Here is a 22514-nt window from a genome sequence, read left to right as displayed (position 1 = left end):
TGAAGTGCATGTGCAGATGGCCAGATGTGTGCAGTCGCCCTGTTTGTTGTGTAACTACAGTGTGTACTGGGGCTGGTCAAAACCAGAATTTCCATAATGTTGATTCATTTTGACTTTATATTCGATTAAAATATTAAATATAACATATACCAATATAATATTAATATTTTAATCAAATATAAAAGTCTAAACAAAATTAAACAAAATGAGAAAGCTGAAATGAAGTATTTTACCTTATCAGAATAAAGTGTTTCAACGTTAATTTGTTTTGACATCTTCCTGTGGAAAGTTTCACTGAAACTGACATTCCCACAATACATTTTGATTTCCATGAAACTGCATTTTCTGATGGAAAACTTCTCTAGTGTCTACCATGCAGCCAGCTCAGCACACATTTTTGCTGCCATGTTTTTCTAGTTGTGGCTCCCACACTGTCATGTGGTTCATCTTCCTTTGAAAATGTGGGTCTAATTGTTTGGGTTTTTTTAATGTGCATTTCAGAACAGAATATCTAATGTTTTCCTCCTGGATTCTTCCCTGACATATTGGGCCAGACTGTGAGCCCCTTACTCACACTGACGAGCAGTTACTCAGACCAGGAGTCACATTGGGGCAGGGGGCATGTGAAAAACCTCTCTTCAGTGTGAACACAGGGGTCAGGCAATCTGCTCCTTGGTTATTTCCCTTCTAAAATATTCCCATGACTGAGCCAAAGACACTTGGTGAGGACGTTCCATGTGCAAACTGCTATAGATCCTACAAAGCATTAACTGGGTTTTACAGCATCCATTCCAAGTGGCAGTGAAAGACTTGATAGAACAGTAGCTGCATCTAGCCCTCTATATGCTGCAGCTTGTTTGCTAGGTAAATATAATTTGCCATTGGACACCATTTTGTATTCTGTGATTTCTAATTGTATTTGCTTTAGGAATTTAGCATGCTGTTTATCACTGTAAATAATTCAAAGCTACCACCCATATACACAGAAATGGGAGCATTCCTAAAGGCTGTAAAATAAGCAGACTTCCCAGTGATCTGCACTGTGAGATGACTGTGGGTTTTCTTGACTAGCTGGGCACTCTCACTTTCTAAATATCCTAATCTTTTGATTCGGTAAAAACCACCCCCTGATCCGGAGGTCATTGGACTGCTCCCTGATCCTGGATGAAAAGGACCCTTTTAAAGTTTGTGAACAAAAAAACAATTAACTTGGAAACATCCTCCTGCCCCACCACAGGCACTGTGAGCCCTCCGCAGAAATGGACTCTCACTAGTTTTCCCTGCACACCCCCACTTTTATGTGTGTGTATTTTGAGCAAGAGTACCACCTATCCATGGATATTTGTGCATTTTCACCACTTCCATCAGTTGCCCGCAACTTTGAAATGTAGCCCTTAACACTGAGCATTTCCTTGTGCCACTGAGGCTGCTTTAGGGCATGTCTAAAGTATGATTGCAGCTTGTGTAGACATGCCAAAATAGCTTCAGTCTAGCTAGTGTGGGGACTGTAGCGGTATGCAAGCCTGCCTGGGACCCTGGGTTCTTACTTGGGTGGCCAGCCTGGCTGAAGCCCAGGCTGCCACAGACCTGAGCTAGCTAGATTAAAGCTGGCGAGGGTATGTCTGAAATCACACTCTGCCGGCAGTGTAGACATACCCTTAGGTCTTATGGTTCAGTTCTTACAAGGGGAATGCGGAGCACTCTATGCTGGTCTTGGTAAGTAAATTACTTTAATATCTTGCTTTAAATACAAATATATTTGCAACTTTTCAGTCTGCAGAGATGCTGCTGTTGGTTTGGGATTTTAGACACGTTTTTATTATAATTTATAAATCACTATTAATAACAGTTACCACTGACACCATGAAACCACAGGCCCAGTGAATGAATTAAATGATAGATTTTTTTAATGTTAGGCAACAGAAAGGCCTTCAAATGTTAAGCCAATATGCTGTACCTAATCAGTCTAATTATCCTAAGCATTTGTATAGTGCTTTAGGTTTTCAAAGTGCTGCAGTAGCATTAACCAATGATTCACCAACCATCTGCCCATGCAAAATTTTGCTTGCAAAATGTGTGCACGATTATGCGTCTAGCTGAGCACATTGTTACAGCGATTGTGCAAACAGTCTGCTTAACTGCACATGCAAAGAGCCAGTGCTAGTATTGTATGCGTGCAGTTATCTGATCTGCTTGTGCAGTCATGATAATTGAGTAAACAATGTGCAACTTCTTTGCAGATCGGGCCATTCCTCTTGGCCACAGATTACCCTCCACTGGAAAGAGCCAGGGGAGGTCAAACGGCAGCACTTACCTGATCATCTAAGGGAAGCTCACAGAAGGCCGGGATGTACTTGGCCCACTCCACCAGCACCAGCAACTGCTGCTTCATGGATTCACACACGTCTGTTATGTTCGCAATCTTCTTCCCTCGGATGTCTCCGTTGATCACAGAAATTGGCGATGATATCTGCAAGGATGAGAAGGGACCCATGTAGGATCTTCATATTTCAGAGCTGGAAGAGCCAGAGATATGAAAGTCCCAGAAGCTGGGAAGACCCATGAAAGGTGGGGGCAGCATTTCTGCCTTCTCTGATCTACCATGTAGGTTTGTGGCTCTACAGAGATTAATCAAAGAACAGATTAAAAGGCAGGCAGAGATCAATGGAGTCAGGAGCTTTTTCCTCTGTATAGCTGAGACGTCAGGAATGATGCTCCGTACTAGCAACTGAGCTATCTCTAAGCTAGGCCTGAATGGGGAGCCTGGATCAGTACATATGCCCCCCAGAAACTTGGGAGTTGGATCTAGATTTGCTTTCTTTCTTTATCACAGGAGGAAGGGAATGAAAAACAGAGGGAAAGCCTAGATATCCCCATTATCAATGTGTCGTTCCCTGACCAGACTTGAGCGGTCTGTAAAGCATGTGAGAAACACGTCCAGTGTCAAGAATTCTTCCTCCCATTGAGTAAGTCAGGTTTCAGTGGGTTTACACCAGAGCCCAATGTGGCCCACAGACAAGTCTATCATTCCTTCTTTCTGTACTACGGGCACTGATATAAACCCAGTTTCCCTTCAGCGGAGGCTCATCAAGGCTAGTGCCGGTGCTAGAGAAAAGACTTCTCCCCACCAGCGAGGGATCAGAGAACTACCCTACCTGCCATGCCAGCCATACCCTGCTCCCAATCAAACGGAGCCATCACTGCCTTTGCTGGGCTTTTTTCATAATATATTGAATATAGTGCCTGATTCTCCTCTCACTCATGCTGAAATAAATCATGAGTCGCTCCACTGAGGTCAGTTACCCAGCCATAAAGCTGGCTTAAGTGAGATCAGAACCAGAACATTTAAATTTAAAATCCCCATTTGAAATGCTGAAGCCCTAGTTTAAAGTCAGAAACATTTTGCCAAGCTGTACATGTGCAAACATGCCCACGAAAATACACTGTGCGTCCAATTTGCATGCAGAATTACTATGATTGCAAAGGCAAATGGTGCCATTTCACTTGCAAATGACTGATCTGGCACGTCTTCACGTGCAGGGACCCCATTTTCATGCAAAGGTGCAGCAAACTTCCATGCCAATCAGATGCACAAGTGCGTGCATATGTTGCATGCACAGTTGCATTCAAAATCTGGCTTTAATCACCAGTTTTTCCTTATGACTTTGTGAGTGATTAACCAGACCCACCACTCTCTTCCTTCTGCCCTCTGGAATCCCGTACAGCATCAGTGCTTCCTGTCCTGTGCATCCCAGCACTTTCACCCAGACCTGGCTCCCTCTTTCACGGCCTCACTGGTTTGAAAGGCACCAGCGTTTTTTCCAGGTTGCATTTCTTGGAACCTCTCCAGCTCTAGAGCTGTTATTGAATAAATAAGATTGTAAAAATCTCACCATGTATTACCCTAATCAGGGCGCCCGGAAGGCTTAGCAAATAAACACAGACCTCTGGGTGAGTGACCTGAGATCCCAGAGAAAGCGGCTCCTCAGCAGTATCTTGTTCTAATTAGCCAGGCATATATAAGTTACCGATTAGCATGCTAGAGTCCCCAGTGTTTAATGCGTCTGTATGTGCTCTGCTGGAATGGAGCAGTCTCAATGAGTTTCTTTGGGGCTGCTGGCTTTATCGGCAGACCTGACTCAACAAAGGATCATGCTGCTTCAGAACATCCAGTCTCAATTGTAAAATGCTCTTCCCGTGCAAGCCTCGTGGCCAGAGGACCCTTATATCACCTTGCAGCAGAGTGCGATGTTATCTTTACAGCGCCCATAAATGTGCTAGGAGCCTCCCAGAATGAGCTAAGACGTGGGCCAAGATTTTCAGAAATGACTCGTAATCTGGGGAGCATTGGATTTATGCTGAGAAAAATCAATATGGCACCCGACTCTGAAAATCGTCTCCCGTTGGGCACCCGGAAGCTGAGACAGAGACACCCCAAATTACTAGTGACTTTAGAAAATCTTGGCCAGACATTCTACCCAATACATCACCGAGAGTATCACCAGACAGGAGGTGGGGGAAGGGGAAAGGAAGGACAAGGGGGACAATTAAAAGATCACGTGGTTACTCACTAGGGCCTTGATCCTGTAGGCTGCTGAGCACTCCTTTGGGCTCCTGAATGCCCTCATGGATTTTGAAGCCAGGAATGCTCAGCACTTCTCAGGATCAAGCCCTAGAGCTTGGACATGGAGCTGTGTAAATAATGTGATTTTCCGGTTTGCTGGCCGTTCCGAGAAACAAAACAAAACATTGTTTCAAACTGACCTGAAACGAAAAGTTTTCAAATTTTTTGGTAAACCAAAAAGTAAGGAAAAAAATAGTTTCCGGTCAAATTAAACATTTTGTTCATTTTCAAGCTTTTACAAAGTTTTTATATGTGTTTTAAATGAAATTGAAATAAATTTCAAAACAAAAAGTCATTTCAAATTAAAAAAATTGAAATACAATTTCAATTTTTTCACAATTTTTTGGTTTTGTTTTGGCGGGGTTGTTTTTGTTTGTTGGTTTGCCTGAAACCGTATGGCAAATTTGACACAAATGTATGAAATATTTCAGTCAACCCAAATCTGCATTTATCAGCAAAAAAAAATTTTGGACAAAAATTGTCACCCTGTTGTGCTTGGAAATGCCTTAATGCTTCTGTTAATTTCCCCCTTTCTCTTTTCTTACCTATTCTCCCTCCGGCCCTTCTTAGGAGAGATTTGAATGAGGTGAGGGAGGTGGTTTGGCTTGGAGATTTGGGAAGATCATTCCAAGAATAAGCAGCAACATGGCACAAGACATGGTGATGGCTATCAAAGGAGATAAAGATCCTGGATGGATTGAGGTTGGCATCATTGGCAGAGCAGAAAGGGCAGGGAGTGTGTTTAAGGCGAACAAGTCTGAGATGGGCTGGGTGATGCATGGTCTTGTAAGATGACCTTCCTTGCATTGCAGTGGTAATGGTTTGAATGACTTCCTTGCATTATGTCACCGGATTTAAGGCTGCACAGTTGGATATTGCCAGTGCTTTAGATTCAGGTTGTCGGATGGCGAGGAGATTGTGTGAAATGCTTTCTGACCTGGAGGCCTGATAGGAACATCCCTAGTGTTTGCCTTTCTTGGAATTCTGGGTCTCAGTTCATCCCAGACAAAGTCAATTTTTTAAGCCTATGGCTATTTATTCAAATTCTTAAACAAATTTGCTTCCTCTTCCTGGGCCCCTTTCTGTGAATATTCTAGCAAATGAGTGTCCTGGCAGGAATGTTTACAGAAACAGAGAATTTTAAGCAAACGTTGGCGAAAATATTTGCATAAAGCAAACCTTGAATTCATAATCACAAGTATTTGCACCGGAAGCCCGATTCCAAGATTTATTCTTGTCTAAACGGGGAATAGAAACATACCGTATGACCTATGGGCCAGATGGTGTAAGAACTTCTTGAATGGCCATATTGGGTCCATCTAACCCAGTATCATCTAACCCATCAGACCATCTAACCCAGTATCCTGTGTCTGACAGTGGCCAGATACTTCAGAGGGCATGAATAGAATAGGGCAATTTTGAATGATCCTTCCCCTTTTGTCCAGTTCTAGCTTCTCACAGTTGGAGGTTTATGGACACTTGAGCATGGGGTTGCATCCCTGACAATCTTGACTAATAGCCACTGATGGACCTATCCTCCATGAACTTCTTGAATTGTTTTTTTGAACCCAGTTATACTTTTGGCTTGCACAATATCCCCTGGCAATGAGTTCCACAGGTTGACGGTGCCTTGGTGAAATGCTTCCTTTTATTTATTTTAAATCTGCTGCCTATTAATCTTATTAAGTGTGAGTCAGCATGGCTCCATTGACTTCAGTGAAGCTTCACCACCTTCCATCAGCTGAGGATGTGGCCTTTTGTGTCCAGTCAAAATAGCTGAAATGTCAAGTACTTGCAGCAACCTGTTCACAGAGCAGCTCCAGACCAACAATTATACCACGGATGGTTTCAAGTAACAACCACATTTGAGAAAAATGGTGTTCAGTCTGCAGATAAGTAACAACCCCCCACCCCGCCCCAGGTGGTAACCCTAGAATCAGTGATGGATTATTCACCTGGCTCTGCTGAACACTTTGCACCTGATGCTTTAGCAGTAGGCTAACAGGAAAGAAGACGTACCTGTTGTGCAAGGACTTCTGCCTGCAGTAAGACGTTGATGGAAGGCAAGCTGCTGTCTTCATAACTGGATCGCCGGGTGCTGATTCGATCACGTTCGTTTTGTACAGCTGCAAGGAAGTATTTTGGCTCAGCCAAAGCTCAGTCAGGAATGTGTTTACCAAATGCCCTCACACTCCATTGGTGTTACCTTTACACACTAAATCCTCAGCTTTCTTTAGCCAAGGTTTCACAGCTACACAGTGTGGGAGGCAGGCCAGGATGCGGCTGAATCAAGTTTTAAGCACAGGGAGCCTGATTTTCAAACATTGGTGACCAAAATGTAGTGCATAATTCAACATTTGGGCTCTCCTGGGTGCCTAAAACATCTTGGTACTGAGCTATTTTAGAGTGTAAGTGCTTGAGCCAATGCTCATTGAGGTCAATGGAAAGCCCCCCAGTGACTCATGGGTAGTGGATCTGCTCCCAAGTGCAGAAATGGGTGTCTTCACTTGGCCCCATGCTATAGTGCCAGTTTTTTAAAGGAACCTCTTAAGCCATGTATGAAAAATGTCCACATATCTCGTTAACACTCACAACCCCCACTCCCATTGGCTTGTGACAACTGGCCGTCATGCACACAGCTATTCACTCTGTACACATAAAAGCTGGGTGCAAATGTATTTTGTGGACATAACTTCGGAAGCCTTTGAAAATGTGGCCAATATGGCTTTGCCTTCATGCGGCTTAGAGATGTACAATAGTGCTTTGGGGAACCAGCTGTATGCTAGAATGATAAAGGAAACAATGACGGTGTTACTACAAATAGTTACTGTGCATCTTGCAGCAACTAGTGCCAGAGTATCTAAGCTCTCAGGGCTGGTCCACACTAACCCCCCACTTCGAACTAAGATACGCAACTTCAGCTACGTGAATAACGTAGCTGAAGTCGAAGTACCTTAGTTCGAACTTACCGCGGGTCCAGATGCGGCAGGCAGGCTCCCCCGTCGACTGCGCGTACTCCTCTCGCAGAGCAGGAGTACCGGCGTCGATGGCGAGCACTTCCGGGATCGATCCGGGATCGATTTATCGCGTCTAGACAAGACGCGATAAATCAATCCCAGAAGATCGATTGCTTACCGCCGGACCCGGAGGTAAGTATAGACGTACCCTCAGTTAGGTATGACACAGAATATCTGAGACTGAAGAGTCCCAGTGACAGGTATGTTTCTCTCTCATATATCTCCCTGGTTGGTTTGTTCCTCTGAAGGGCTTAGGCTGTAGGTCTAAGGGGTGTCAGCTGCTGTTGGAGCAATAATGCTGAAGAGGTGAATTCCAGTATCTGCTGAAAGGCACTGATTGTGACCCGTGTTAGGCAAATCACGCTGGAAGAGATACAGTCATCCGAGCAATTTGCTAGAAGAGGCTATCGATCCACTGTATCACCAAAATCTCTGCACGACGCTGGTGGCTCCCTGGATTTATATTTTCTGAATGTATAATTCAGTCTGATAAAAAGCAATAACTAGGCTCGGCTGAAATAAAAGCCCTGCAGTCAGCAGCTGTAAATAGCTCTCAAGGTTACGCGGCTCATTATCAGTGGCCGGGCCCCGGGTTCAGTCACACCAGGATGTTTTCTAAATGTTTGCTCAGTATTAGCTGGTCATGGACCTAATGTAACTTCTATTGAATATTAACAGACACAAGCAGAGCTTCGAGCACAAGGTGAGTCGGCTCTAAAGAGAGAGGATTCCTCTGTCCTCCAGGCAAAATTAAGGCAAGCCCTTAGCAATGCCTATCTCCTATTAGTATGGGGAGAAATGTTCCTCATGGAAGGCAGGGTTAGGGTGTTCTCAAAGGGCCCGTGTTTTGGCTACAGCAGCTTGAGGTGTCTGTTATCCTGGGAGGTCGCTTTATTCAATGGGCTGGAATCAGGAGAACTTTGGGTTTTAAGTTGTGCATTTGCAGAACCAAATTCATCTCTGATGTGACACCACTGACTGGCCCATCAGGAAACACTGCAGAGGCCCCAAAGATAGCTGTGCAGGGAGCATGTGGAGCGAAGCGAGGCTGTGGTGAGTAGCCACACCTGACAGTGGATATTTTGATGACCATTCACACATTTTACTGGGGATGAATTATCAGCACTTTCCACCAGGGTCTTTCTTAAAGGTGGAAATGCACCATTTTGGAGTGGACATGTTGCCATTGCCTGTGTATAGAGCGACATTGATCTCTGTGCAGAAGGCCAGCCTGGGGTCTATGCGCCGCTTGGGATTAAGTGGGAGTTAAGTGGTACATGGGCCTTTTGCTGGCTCCCTCAGTATGCCCCACACTGTGGATAATTCTCTGGGTACTAATGAAAATTTTGAGCAAAAATGAATACAGTTTTGCTTTTTGGTAAACTTGTGAAAAGGCACTTCTCTCAGTGTGTAAAATGTCCCTGGTTATTTGTTCCTTATGTAAAAGCCACCAGCACTTCCTCAGGATAAAAAATATAGCAGAAATGCTCTTTATTGAAAATAGCCCTTTGCACCAATCCCTATTCGGGGCAGGAGGATCAAGAATTTTCGAACTTTGCCACGACATAAAAAATTATTGGCCAGTGTTTTCAAAAACAAAAATATCTGTCTCCTCCAAATGGAGACCCTCATGTTCCCTCATCAGCAGAATAAGTTCAATGCCAAAGAGCAAGGACTAGTGGCTCATCCCAGAAAGAAGCAGATACAAAACACTACTGAGGTCTTGTCTACACGGGAAAGTTTTACTGGTTATAAAGCTATACAAGTATAACTCCCTTTGTGGATACTTTTATTCCACTACAGAAGTACCCTTTTTTGGTTTAGCTTCCCAAGTGACATAAGCTAAACCAGAGACGATGCCCTTATACTGGAATAAGAGTGTCCACACAGGGATTTAGAGCAGTATAACTATATTGATTTAAAGTCACACCTTAGGCTTGGTTTAAACTTAAAACTTATATTGGCATAAATATGTCAGTCAGGGGTGTGAAAAAAACCACACCCCCAAGCAACAAAACTCCTCTTGTTGGTGTACACTGTCTACACTAGGTGGCTATGCCAGTATAGGCTCTGTAGTGTTCTACTGAAACAGTTCTCCATTGCAGAGAAGGCCTTAAGTAGTTGGAAATCAACTAGGTAACCTATCCTCTAGTTTAGGGCACAGGCCAAATGAGGAAAGGCCAAAAAGTCTGCTGGGCCCTGTGGGACACACTGGTGGTTACTCAATTCCCAGTGACTACTCACCGGACTCCAGATTAATCAGATACTCCAGGGGGAGAGAACTTGCAGCCAACCCCGACCCCCTCAAAAATAATTGATACAAAGTGAGAGACAGCTGATTTCACACTGATCAGACCTGATGTGATTCATGCACTCAGGGTCTTAATTATGTGGCGATCTTCTCGGTATCCAAACTAACTGGGGCTCTGAACCTTGGTGATTTTGCCAACATTATGAAGCTTTTCTAAATGGTTCAGCGATATGGGTCCTATACATGTATATACAGCTACACTGGATGTGCAAGTGCAAGGTAGGTGTGTGTGTCAGAGGGAGGGAGGGAGTGCCTGCCTGTAAATATTTTGTGTGTCTGTGAGTGTAAGTAGATGTTGGTGCACAGGTGGGAGTCTCTAGGATCTTGGCGAATCTCTGGAAGTGTACATAATTGGATTGGTATGTATTTGTGTGAAGTTGTGTGTAGGTGTCTGTGGTTGGCAGGGTAGAGGCAACCAAACCAGCTGTGTAATTGGTGTCACACCCAACCAGTGGCTGGCATTAGAACAGACAGAGCACGCGGTGACTTACCTTCTTTCTTCATCCCTGCTCGAAAGCACTTCTTTAGCCTGCAGTATCGACACTGGTTTCTTTTGTCCTTATCTACAACACACTGCCTGTTAAACCTGGGGAGGAGAAAGGGGGGTGAGCAGCAGCAACAGCCTAGAGCCTATGGAGAGAGCAACCCCCAGGAGCCCTGTGCTCTGAGACACAAAACCAGAGCAGAGCCCTTACAGGGCTGCTTTAATATGAGGCTCTCAATTAACCTACTATTCCCCCAGGAACTGAGGAAGAATTATCGCAGCTAAGGCAGCGCAGGGAAATTTAGGAATTCGGACACACAACTCCCATTAATTTCTGTGGGAGCCAAGAAACTTGCCTCAGGTTGCAGAGCAAGGTAATGGCAGAGGTGGGAATATGAGCCAGGAGTCCTGACTTCTAGCCCTTTTCTCTGACCACTAGACAAGGGTTGATCAAGATGGGGGTTACAACCCCCAGCAGGGTCACACACAAGTGACAGGGGGGTCAGAACCAACCTGCCCCCTATACTGCTAAATGAGTGGGGGGTCCCCAGTAGAACACAGCCAGATAGGAGGGAGAGCCTGGAGGATGGGTGGTCTGGTATGGAATATGTTGAGAATCACTGCGCTACAACACAGTCCCTCCCAGAGCTAGGCTTAGAATCCAGGCATCCTGACCCCCAGGTTCCCGCTCTTTATCACCACACAACACTGCACTAAAGCTCAAACAGACCCATCTCCCAGTATAACCCCCAAGCTTCACTGATCGGAACCGAAGCAACTTCTTCCTTCCCCACTGCTCTATCCAGATCCATGACACTTCCTTGTTTCCCTTGTTTATGGCTCTAGTGTGTAGCACAATGTCAATAGCCATTTGCAGTACAGATTTTATTGGCACTTCTCATGCTCGCTATATAGTTTTCAGCTGGCTGATCGCGTCAGGTTACTAAACCTGTGAGTATGGCGTGTAGGGTGACCCAAGGGACAAAGGGCCCCCGGCATGTCAGTTGTTTAGCTTTTGAGAGTGCTGGTTTCATTGTGTTCTATTAAAGCCCATAGCCAATATTTTCCAGGATAGGTGCCTAGCGGTAGCCTTCTAAGTCCGTGTTTAGGCACCTAAATAAGTGGCCTTGTTTTCCGAACTACTGAGTGTGTCACTGTGACCACTGGAGTCAGTCGCAGTTCCTGGATGCTCAGCACTTTGGAAAATCAGGCCACTTATTTAGGTGTCTAAGGCCTGGTCTACACTACGACTTTAATTCGGATTTAGCTGCGTTAATCCGAATTAATCCTTAACCCGTCCACACAACGGAGCCAGTTACTTCGAATTAAAGGGCACTTAAAATCGATTTCTGTACTCCACCCCGACGAGCGGAGTAGCACCAAAATCGATTTTGTTAATTCGAATTAGGGGTAGTGTGGCCGCACACCACCGAATTAATGTGGTTAAAATTAATGGGGTAGTGTGGCCGCACACCACCGAATTAATGTGGTTAAAAACCGAATTAATGTGCTTAGTGTGGCCGCGCACAATCGAATTTATACAATCTGTTTCCCAAATTCGAATTATCTAAATTCGAATTAATCTCGTAGTGTAGACGTACCCTTAGTATGGATGCAGGAGTCTAACATTAGGTGCCCATTTTTGAAAAGCTTAGCCCTAGGCTCCAAGCTACACTTCAAATTACACCTCTGTCACACATCGGGGGCTCCTCTCTGCTCCTCAGGTGCTGCATTCACACTGCCCAGCCGGCTTCCCCGAGATCTAGGATACCATTTTCAAAAGCACCTCAGTCTCATTTTCAAAAGGGACTTTGAGGCCTCATTGACTTTCAGTGAAACTTAGGCACCCACGGGCCAGATTTGTAAAGGGTTTTAGGTGCTACGGTCGTCACGGGGGCACCACTGACATTTTCAAAGCTGCAGTTCAGGTGCCGCCTAAACCCCACGGTGCCTACATTTCTGCTTGTTGGCATTTTCAAGACAGCCTAAGTGCTGCTGCTGCCCCACAGCTAACAAGCTGCTCAGAGCCCCAGCTCAAACTGAAACCCCAGAGGCCCCAAAGCAGGATTCTCAAACTTGGTGGGGGGATGCCTGTCTTGTCAGTAGGGCCCCATCCCATAGACATGCTCTGAGTATGCCTAAGACCTGATACCTGATACCCCCTGAAGCAGGAAGGCTGGCTGCAGATGGTGGGGGAAGCTCAGCATCTGCACACAAGACAGCCAGGGTCACAGATATACGTAGGGCGAGAGTGAGTGAGGTATTGAACGTGAACAGGAGCCAGAGAGAGAGGTGGTTCTGGCTGCTAGGCCATGGGCTATCTAGGCTTAGGTGCATAACTCCAGGAGAGGGTTCACAGCTGGGATTCCCAGGCAGAAGGAGGTGTTTATCTCTGGGCCATCAGCCAGGTGCAGCAGCTCAACCACGGAGGCCCCTAAGTCCCTCTCCTCTCTCCAGCATTTCACTCCTGGCTTGGTTAGGCAGTTCCCTGCTCAGCTGGCCAACTTCTGCTTTCTTAGGTGCTTGACTATCCCCACGCACTCCATAGGGAGCTTAGGCGGCGTGGAGCTACCTCACTCCGGGCTGAAAATTCCACCAGGAACGGGCTGCCAAGAGGTTAAGCGTAGCTCTGCTCAGCTGAGCAAGGCCGACGTCCCTTTAAAAATCTGGACCCCACCCCCCACCCGAGTGCCTAAGTCACTTTTAAAAATAGGCCTTAGGCTTCTACAATTATTTCGGTGCTTTTGGAAATTTTACCCCAGACCAGACTCTGCTGGGATTGATGCAGGAGTAATATCCCAATGGCCTGTTGCACTGCCCCACACAGAGGGATGGGAGTTCATCACCACGTCTGCCCGTCAGAGGCAAGGTGCTCAGCCCCTGGCAGTAGGAAACATTCTATCTTGCTTTGCAATGACCTCTCCTCTCAGCCTCTCTCCCCAGCCCAGCAGGGGGAGGGTGTTGCAGAGAAAGTGCTTAGCCCCATAGAATGAGGCCATCATTCCCTGCTACTCTCAGGTGACCCCTGGCTTGAGGCTGGTGAGGAGCTCTGCTGGGAGCTGTGTCCAGCCCTCCTCAGCTGGAGGGACAGGCCAGTACTGTGAGATGTGGGGTAAAGGGAGACAACAGGGAATAGTGACCCCAAGTATTGGGGGATTCTCAGTGCAGTTTCTGGTAGACTCGTTCCCACTCTTGTCTATGGCACATGCCCTGCTCCAGCTGGAGCCTCGCACAGCACGATGCCCTGGTGCCCTCAGTCCATACCTGCAGGAGTACATGTGGTTCTTCCTGACGCTCCTCCTGAAGAAGCCTTTGCAGCCATCACAGCTGGAGGCCCCATAGTGCTTCCCCGTGGCACGGTCCCCGCAGATGGCGCACAATGCGCTCATCCCAATGCTATTGGAGGCGTTGAGGTTTGTTGCGTCTGATGGAGACGTGTCTACGTCGGGAAGGACAAAGAGAAGGAGACAATGAAGAGTCAGAGAAGCTGCTCTTTACCCAAGGAGGCAGGAGGTAACCAGGGGGACCCTTTGGCATGCACATACACACAGGGATGCTGGAACAATTTGTATCATGGGGGTGCTGAGAGCCATTGAACCAGACTGTAAACCCTGTAGCTAATGGAAACCTCTTCAAGCCTTGGGGTGCAGCAGCACTTCTAGTTACAGTACCTGTGCATGCACGCACACACACACATGCACGTACTTCAATATCTTGCTACAGATGTACCGAGCTGGGGGTGCTCAGCTCCTTGGAAAATCCGGCCCTAGGGTCAAAATGTTCCAACTTGGATTCCTAAAGTTAGGCACCCAAATAAGTGGCCTGAGTTCCTAAGGAGCAGGACACTTACAGCTCCCATGGATTTTAGTTAGGGCATTGGGTGCTCAGTACCCCTTAAAATCAGGCCACCCAGTGGCTCAGTTTAAGGGGGACAGTAAATACTTCATGTTTGCAAAGTGCATCGAGAGCCTCTGGTGAAAATCACGGTACACAAACAGTGTGATTAGCATTCAAACAGTCTGGAATCCAGACACAGCCTCAAACTTCATGGCAACACAGCTCACAGCTAGCACTGCACAGAGCCGATATTCATTGGGGATTTTCACATTTCAGTTGCTGTTTTGCGGTGCTGACCACAACGCCTTGAATTGCCCCTGGAAGCAGACAGTTAGCCAGGGCAGTGCTTGCAGCAGAGGTGTCGTGCTCAGTGTAGGCCACCCAATTTAATAGGGAGGCAGCTGCATTCTGCACTAGTTTTAGCCTTCAAAGAGCCCAGACTAGCCCTAAGTAGAATGTATTAAAGGAGTGTGGTGACAAACGTAGGGATAGTTATTGTGAGGTTTGCATGAGAGCCTCGTGGCCAGCGGTTGATGGAAAAATACCTTATGGGCCACTGTTTCCAACTGGCAATCCAGAAGCAGCAATTAATCCAAAAGGTCTCTGAGGGCATCAACCATCTTGGTGGACAGTGTGGACAAACTCCCTTAAATGCAGCCTCAGCCCACTGCTCTAAATGCTTCTTCCTTTCAACAGGCACCACACCTGGGTTGTCAGGATAGGCCGCAGCCGGTTCACTTTCATGATGATCCCTAGCGCAGTCAGACACAGATTGGGCTGTCCTTACTGAGGTGAGGGAGCCCTTTCCCACATGATGAGCCCCATTGACTTGTGTGAGTCAGTGCTCCCCCCATTTGAGCAAGGGTTCCGCACTCCAGCCCAGAAAGAGAGGGCTGAGAGTGTAGAACTTGGGAGACAGATCTGGGCATCCTTGAGTCTCTGAGAACATTACACCCCAAGCCACCATCTGGGAAGAAGGACAACCCAGGGAATTACAGACCAGTCACCTTAGCTTCGGTACCCAGAAAGATAATGGAGCAAATCATCAAACAATCAATTTGTAAGCACCTAGAAGATAATAAGGTGATAAGTAACAGTCAACATGGGTTTGTCAAACCAACCTAATATCCTTCTTTGACAGAGTAACAAGCCTTGTGTATAGGGGGAAGTAGTAGATGTGATATATCTCAACTTTAGTAGGAATTTTTATACTATCTTACATGACCTTCCCATAAACAAACTAGGAAGATATAACCTAGACAAACCTACTATAAAGTCAGTGGTTAATTGGTTGGAAAACCGTACTCAGAGAGTAGCTATCACTGGTTCATAGTCAAGCTGGAAGGGCATATTGATTGGGGTTCTGCAGGGAACTGTTCTGGATCCCTGCAGGACCCCAGTGGGTTTGGATGGTAATATAGAGAGTACACTTATAAAGTTTGCAGATGATACCAAGCTGGGAGGGTTTGCAAGTGCTTTGGAGGACAGGATTAGAATTCAAAATGATCTTGACAAACTGGGGAAATTGTCTGAAATAAACAGAATGAAATACAATAAGGACAAATGCAAAGTAATCCACTTAGGAAGGAACAATCAATTGCACATATACAAAATAGGAAATAACTGCCTAGGAAAAAGGATCTGGGGCGTTATAGTGGATCACGTACTAAATATGTGTCAACAATGTAATACTGTTACAAAAAAATCAAACATCATTCTGGGATGTATTAGCAGGAGTGTTGTAAGCAAGACAAAAGAAGTAATTCTACCACTCTATTCAGCACTGATAAGGCCTCAACTGGAGTACTGTGTCCAGTTCTGGGCACCACACTTTGGGAAAGATGTGGACAAATTGGAGAAAGTCCAGAGGAGAGCAACAAAAATGATTAAAGATCTAGAAAACATGACCTATGAGGAAAGATTGAAAAAATTGGGGTTATTTAGTCTGGAGAAGAGAAGATTGAGGCAGGACATAATAACATTCTTCAAGTTCATGAAAGATTGTTATAAAAAGGAGGGTGGCCAATTGTTCTCCCTATCCACTGAGGACAGGACAAGAAGTAATGGGCTTAAATTGCAGCGAGGGAGATTTAGGTTGGACATTATGAAAAACTTCCTAGCTGTAAGGATAGTTAAGCACTGGAACAAATTACCTAGGGAGGTTGTGGCTAGAGCCCTACGCGGATACAAATTTATATCTGCAGATGCAGATATCCACGGATATAAATGGGTGTCCGTGGAAACGCAGGGCTCTCCCGGGAACTGCAGGGGCAAAAGGAGCAGAACCCAGGAGCCAGCGCCCTGCGCCGGCGGCTCCTCCAGTGCAGCTGTATCGTCCCCTAACCCCACCCCCAGCCCTGTCCTCCAGCGTGGCTGTATGGACCCCAGAAAAGAGATGCAGTCAGGCAGACAGCTGCGTGGAAGGGATGGGGGCGGGGCTGGGGGCAGTACAGCCACATGGGAGGAGCTACCGGCGCTGGCTCCTGGGAGCGGTGGCCCCATATTCTGCACATTTTGCCACTGAGTTCCCGGGAGAGCCCTGCGGTTCCGCAGATACTCATTTATATCCACAGATAACAGATATAAATTTGTATCTGCGCAGGGCTCTAGTTGTGGAATCTCCTTCATTGCAGGTTTTTGTGAACAGGTTAGTCAGGGCTGGTCTGAAGAATACTGAGTCCTGCCTCAATGCAAGGGACTGGACTAGATGACCTATCAAGGTCCCTTCCAGTCTGACATTTCTATGATTTCTAGGATATCATCTCCCGCAGGGGCTTTGCATAAACATTGACTGGGAAGGATGCGAGCCAACCAAACCTTAAGGCTGATGGCATCGAATGCTGCTAACCCTGTAACTGTGACTGACACCTCCATGTGTCATGTATCAGCACAGATACCTTCGTCTTCCTCAATGGAAATTCCAGATGAAAATTATTTACTGATTCCAGATGGTCATAGAAACAGAGAAATGAGTCTGCTGGTCTTCTGATTTCTACTGGTCCCACCGCTGTTCTGCCACTGCCACTGATAGAGACCAGTAGGAATTAGGAGAGACCATGAGAAAACCCTAGAAAGCTACCTGAAGGATTCTAATGGAGACTGCTGGAATTTCTATCGGGGCTCTAGAAGGCCATCATCAACCATCCATGGTGACATGGTCTCTGTCCCATACCCAGGTGTGAAACTCAAAGCAAAAACTCAGAGGGCGTAAACTAAAAATGAACTGGAATCCTAAAAAGGTTTTAATGAACCTCTGCCTTGCACACGGCAGACACTGGATCTCATGGGGCCTTAGGGTCAAACCCATTCTTAGGGTAACTCCATTGGCTTCCTCGGGCTTGCACTGTGAATGAATCTCTGCCCTAATCCCCACAAAGAATCTGTCTGGTCTGAGAGGAAGAAACCCAATATTCTACCCACCATCAAGGCTTCCTACCCATGATTTCCTTTCCTGTTGTGAAGGGATGTATAGACCTCATGCAGGCTCTGGCAGGAAGAGGGTTAACACTCTCTCAGTACAGGCCACAGCTGCCTTGGTGCAGAGATCCACCTGGAAGCAAGGCTGGGCAAATTAGGCCTGTCACCAGCACATGATAAGAGGGCTGTGCCCGGAAGAGCTGGGGCTGGCAGTAGGAGCCAGAATCCTGGGACAGAGAGGAGGGTAGGACAATGCTGCTGGCAAAGCTCTGTTGCTGCAGAGTTCATTTAGAGGCCAGGCTGAAGGAGCCTCGGGAGCTCTTTGTTTAAAGCCCTGCTTGTGGGAAGTTTCTTTTGTTTGCCTGTTTGTTTAACTAGGCTCCAGGGAGGCTAGAGAACTGGACTACTACAGCCTAGGAAATTGTTCCCCTGATCCACTGCATAGGGATACATACAGGCACCAAAACTCCCAGCAAAATATCTCTTCACTTACCTCTGAGTAAGGGCTTGTCTGTGTGGGGAAGTTATACTGGTATAAACTGGGGTGTGAATTTAAAGCACTGGAGTTCTACTTCCCACATGGCCACTCTTATTCTGCTCCCAGAGGGCCTTTTTCTGGTTTGGCTTATGTCACTTTGGAAGCTGTTTAAACTCAGCAGAAGCCTATTTCAGAATAAGAGTGTCTGCGTGGGGGAGTTATACTGGTATAACCCGAGTGGTTTAGTTAGATCGCTATAATTATACTGATATAACTGGGCAAAATCTCCCATGCAGACAAGCCCTAAGGCTTTGGGTCTGCTCGATCCATCCTCTGCAGCAGCAGCAGCTGAGGCAGGGTGGGAGAGGGGATTCTGTCTGGATGTAAGCTTTCTAAGTGGCTGTTGTCCAGTCCAGCAGGCTGTGTTTGCATCTTGTCAGGATTGAGAGGACCATACTGAATTTACACAGAACAGAGTAAATTGCAGCCCCCCTCTAGTAGGGAAAGGTGACCGTCCGGAGCATACAATGTCCCCTGCCCCTTGGATCAAGGTATATGCTGGGGGCTGTAGTATCAGCCTGCACTGCCATGTTAATGATGAGAAATTTGGAGCTGGTCTGATCTCTCCTGTGGTGGGCTAATGAGGTTTTTTTTTTTTTACGCTCCCTTCCTGTCCTTCCCTGCAGCCTTTGTCCCCTTTACAGGCTTCCGTCTCTGATTCCAATTCTAGATCACCCTCCTGATTTTCGATATCATCCATGAACTTGCTCCTTCTCTGAGCTCCTATCTACCTGTCCCCATGCATTCTGCCCTTCTGGGCTTTGCTCCCTCTCGTTGATACTCTGGATTTTAGGGGTCGCTTTTATAGTTGTGCTGCCCCATCTGGCACCTGCCCCCTGCGCGGGTGAGTCACGTCTCGTTAGCTTTCAGCTAGTAGCCTCTGTGATGCTTTGCAGGAAGGCTGCTGCCTACAAACATGCTTCCTCTTGGTGTGACAGTTCACAGGGTCTCAGACAGTCAGAGATGAAATCATGTCAGAAAAATGAGTATATGTCAATTTCCTCCAAACATATATAACATAAAACAAAGATATGGAATCAGAGAAGAAAAACATCAGAGAGCGCTGCACACAATCACCTCATTATTTATTAAATGAATGACAGTAGTCCCCAGAGACCCCAATCAGGGATCAGGGCCCCTTTGTGCTGAGTCTGTAGACACACATAACAAAAAGACAGTCCCTACCCCAAAAAGCTTACAGTCTACCAGTCTCCTATTCTCACTGGCTGGAAACGGAAACAGAATTATTTGCTGATGGATAATTTTCAAACTATTATTATTTGTATAGTGTCAGAAACTTAACTGACTGTTCTCTCTCCCTGGCTGTCCCAACAATGCCTGTTTAATGGGGATTAGTCAGAAGTTAGGACAAAGAAGATGAAAAAGCTAATTCCCCTTTAAAGCCAGGGAACTAATAACACTGAAAATGATCTAACACTTGTATAGCAATTTTTATCCTGACCAATCCCAAAGCATTTTCCAAAACTAGAAGCATCAAAACTATAAAAAGGTATGAACTGCATCTACCATTGAAATGCAGCCACCTCTGGAATGGAACATAATGTCTGTTTAACAGCACACAGCAACACTTCACAGCAGTTTTGGATCAGAAATGTAGAGGACTGTGTCCAATTAAAAAAAAAAAAAAAAAAAAAGCAGAAGAGGTGGGTTATTTAGGTAGGCAGATTATGGTTGCCTGAGTGGGAATTTTGCCAGAATCAGAGTTAACCCTCATGTCCCCATCCTTTCTAAAGATGTAGACTACTGGTTCTCAACCAGGGGTATATGTACTCCTGGGGGTACGCAGAGGTCTTCCAGGGGGTACATCAACTCATCTAGATATTTGCCTAGTTTTACAACAGGCTACATAAAAAGCTCTAGTGAAGTCAGTGCAAACTAAAATTTCATACAATGACTTGTTTATACTGCTCTATATACTATACACTGAAATGTAAGTACAATATTTATATTCCAGTTGATTTATTTTATAATTATATGGTAAAAATGAGAAAGTCAGCACTTTTTCAGTAATAGTGTGCTGTATTTTGTATTTTTATGTCTGATTTTGTAAGCAAGTAGTTTTTAAATGAGGTGAAATTTGGGGTTATACAACACAAATCAGACTCCTGAAGGGGTACAGTAGTCTGGAAAGATTGAGAGCCACTGATGTAGACTTTCACTAAAATCTTCTCCATTATAGCTCAAAGGCCCCAAAGTATCACATATCAAGAAGCGGGAAGCTGTTCAGATGAATTGGCTGGGTTACTAGCAGAGTGTTTCTAGGGCATTTTTCCTACTGGGCCTGAACACACAAACTTCTTGGAAGAGAAAAGTTGTAGGAAATGAAGCTGATACTCTCCTCTTCTCCCCACAGGGCCTGTTGCAAGGGGATCGCCTTTGCTACAGCTTATAAAATCAGGACTATCCCTGTAGAATTTGTCAGCCACTTCTGCTAAAAACATATTTAAACAAACTCGGTACAGATAGTGTCTACTCTGGCCCTACAAAGCTTCAATGGGCTTTCTAGGCCTTAGAGGTTGTGATGACTCCCCACAGATGAGAGGGTTCAATACATTAGATGGATGGTACAAGGGCCACATAAGGGGCTTTAAGCTTAGTAGTAAAGCCTAGGCCCACCTGTAAGAATAAATACTGGCATCTCTGCAAGTCAACTGGTTCCACACAATTCAAGGAGATGGAGCATGAAGGCAGCTGCCTCTCTGTGCATCCCACCACCCTGTGTCCCCTGAACTCTCCAAGCCAAATCGCTCAGCCTGCCAAGGTGCAAATGTGGGACCAAGACCCAAAACAATGGCTGGAGGAGTTACAGCAGATGAGGGATGTTTCAGGGCTGTGGAGTTAATTTCCATAGCATAACCCATTATGTTCTCTCTCTCACCCATTCTGCCCCTAACGAGCCCCTTGGCAGAGGCTGGGGGATTTAATACGTCTTTCCCACCTCTAGAAAATCTGACAGCGTTCTTAGCCAAGCTGCATGAGACAGCACTGGAGAGGGGAGCTCTGCGTACTGGGACTTGATGCACTGAACAGCCTTGATGCAGTTAATAGTAGTTACAATCTATGCCCTACTTCAGGCAGATTACACCCACCACTCAGGTCTGCTCCCTCTGGGTTCATATGCTCTGGAGATGCTGACCCCATGGAGTGCTGAGCAGAGAGACAATATACAGGGGGAGCCCAACTCTATATAGATGGTTTGTGGCAGGAGAAGTTCTCTCTTGCAGCCACAGTGAGACTAGATCAGTGACAGGATTCTGTAAGTAAAACTGTTTGTGTCTTCAGAGCAGGCTCGTGTTAAGGGAGCTGACCAGGGTGCGGGGACGTCATTCTGGTAGCTCTGAGAGCTAGTTAGTTGCTTTCTGCAGCATACTTAGCTTAGCGATTAACCCAGTATTTAGAGAGGACTTGGGGGGGACCCGGAGAGGAATTTTCATTGATTGTGTGTCTGAGTGTCTAATAAAAAGGAATCCTCACAAGATCCAAAATATAACCAGTGGGACAATGTTGCAAATCCTGATAGAATTGTGATTCTCCCCAGGGTGTGTGGGTGAAAGTGCCCTTTTATCACAGCTATAAGATACACTGATACTATTTCCAGTTAAAGAACTGAACCTTCTCCTCAGAGCCCCACATATGTTTCAATTCACACCAATTATGCCATGCAACGGGGTTCAAGCTAGCTACGGTCAGCCTGTTGTAAAGAGAAATGTCATGCCACCTGTGCACATGAACAGCTTCTCTCTATGTGGAGGTATTACAATCTGTAGAGTGTGATGCACTGAAACCTTCTGGGGCTTTCATTCTACTTCACTGCTAGAGGGGCTGCTCTCTGTCCAGGTTCACTGTCCCAACTTTGGACTTCACAGTATCTCTGTCAAGCCATGGAAAGGTCCTTACTCGGAAGCCCTGCCTAGCAGGGAGGTAAAGAACCACCCTTTACTCTGCATTCTCCTTTCTTTTGGGTTAGGGACTTGTGAGAGACAGTCGCTGTCAGCTCGGGCTCCCAGTCCCTCTGCAGTGTCTGCCAGGGCCAGATGTTGAGCAGGAAAATTCTGTTCTATTCAGGTTCTTATAGTACACCCATTGCCTTGGTATCTGAGTTAATGTCATTCGATCAGTACAAGTGGCGTGTTAGTTAAACAGAAACACTTCTCTACAGGAGCAGGAAAAGTCCCCCTCTGACTTGGTGCTTCAGCTCCCCCTGTGCCCTCTGCACCAGCTACATGCCTGTTGCCAGATGACCTGTGCTCCCGAAGGCACTGGCT

At 46.1% G+C, this 22514-nt stretch overlaps 1 protein-coding gene across 1 annotated transcript in view; it reads right to left on the bottom strand.

Annotated features, from left to right (window-relative positions):
* HNF4A (hepatocyte nuclear factor 4 alpha) overlaps positions 1–22514 on the bottom strand; it is a 33815-nt gene that overhangs the window by 11041 nt on the left and 260 nt on the right. Inside the window, exons 2-5 of the mRNA XM_024206961.1 lie at positions 13701–13875; positions 10444–10538; positions 6644–6750; positions 2315–2470 (exon numbers count right to left, since the gene is read on the bottom strand). Of these exons, the coding sequence (XP_024062729.1) occupies positions 2315–2470; positions 6644–6750; positions 10444–10538; positions 13701–13875 (533 nt within the window). The remainder of the gene's footprint in view (positions 1–2314; positions 2471–6643; positions 6751–10443; positions 10539–13700; positions 13876–22514) is intronic.

This window comes from Terrapene carolina, unplaced genomic scaffold, assembly GCF_002925995.2.
Source record: "Terrapene carolina triunguis isolate 2854851 unplaced genomic scaffold, T_m_triunguis-2.0 Scaffold130, whole genome shotgun sequence".
Taxonomy (NCBI): Eukaryota; Metazoa; Chordata; order Testudines; family Emydidae; genus Terrapene; species Terrapene triunguis.
This window is presented reverse-complemented; position numbering and strand designations above follow the sequence as displayed.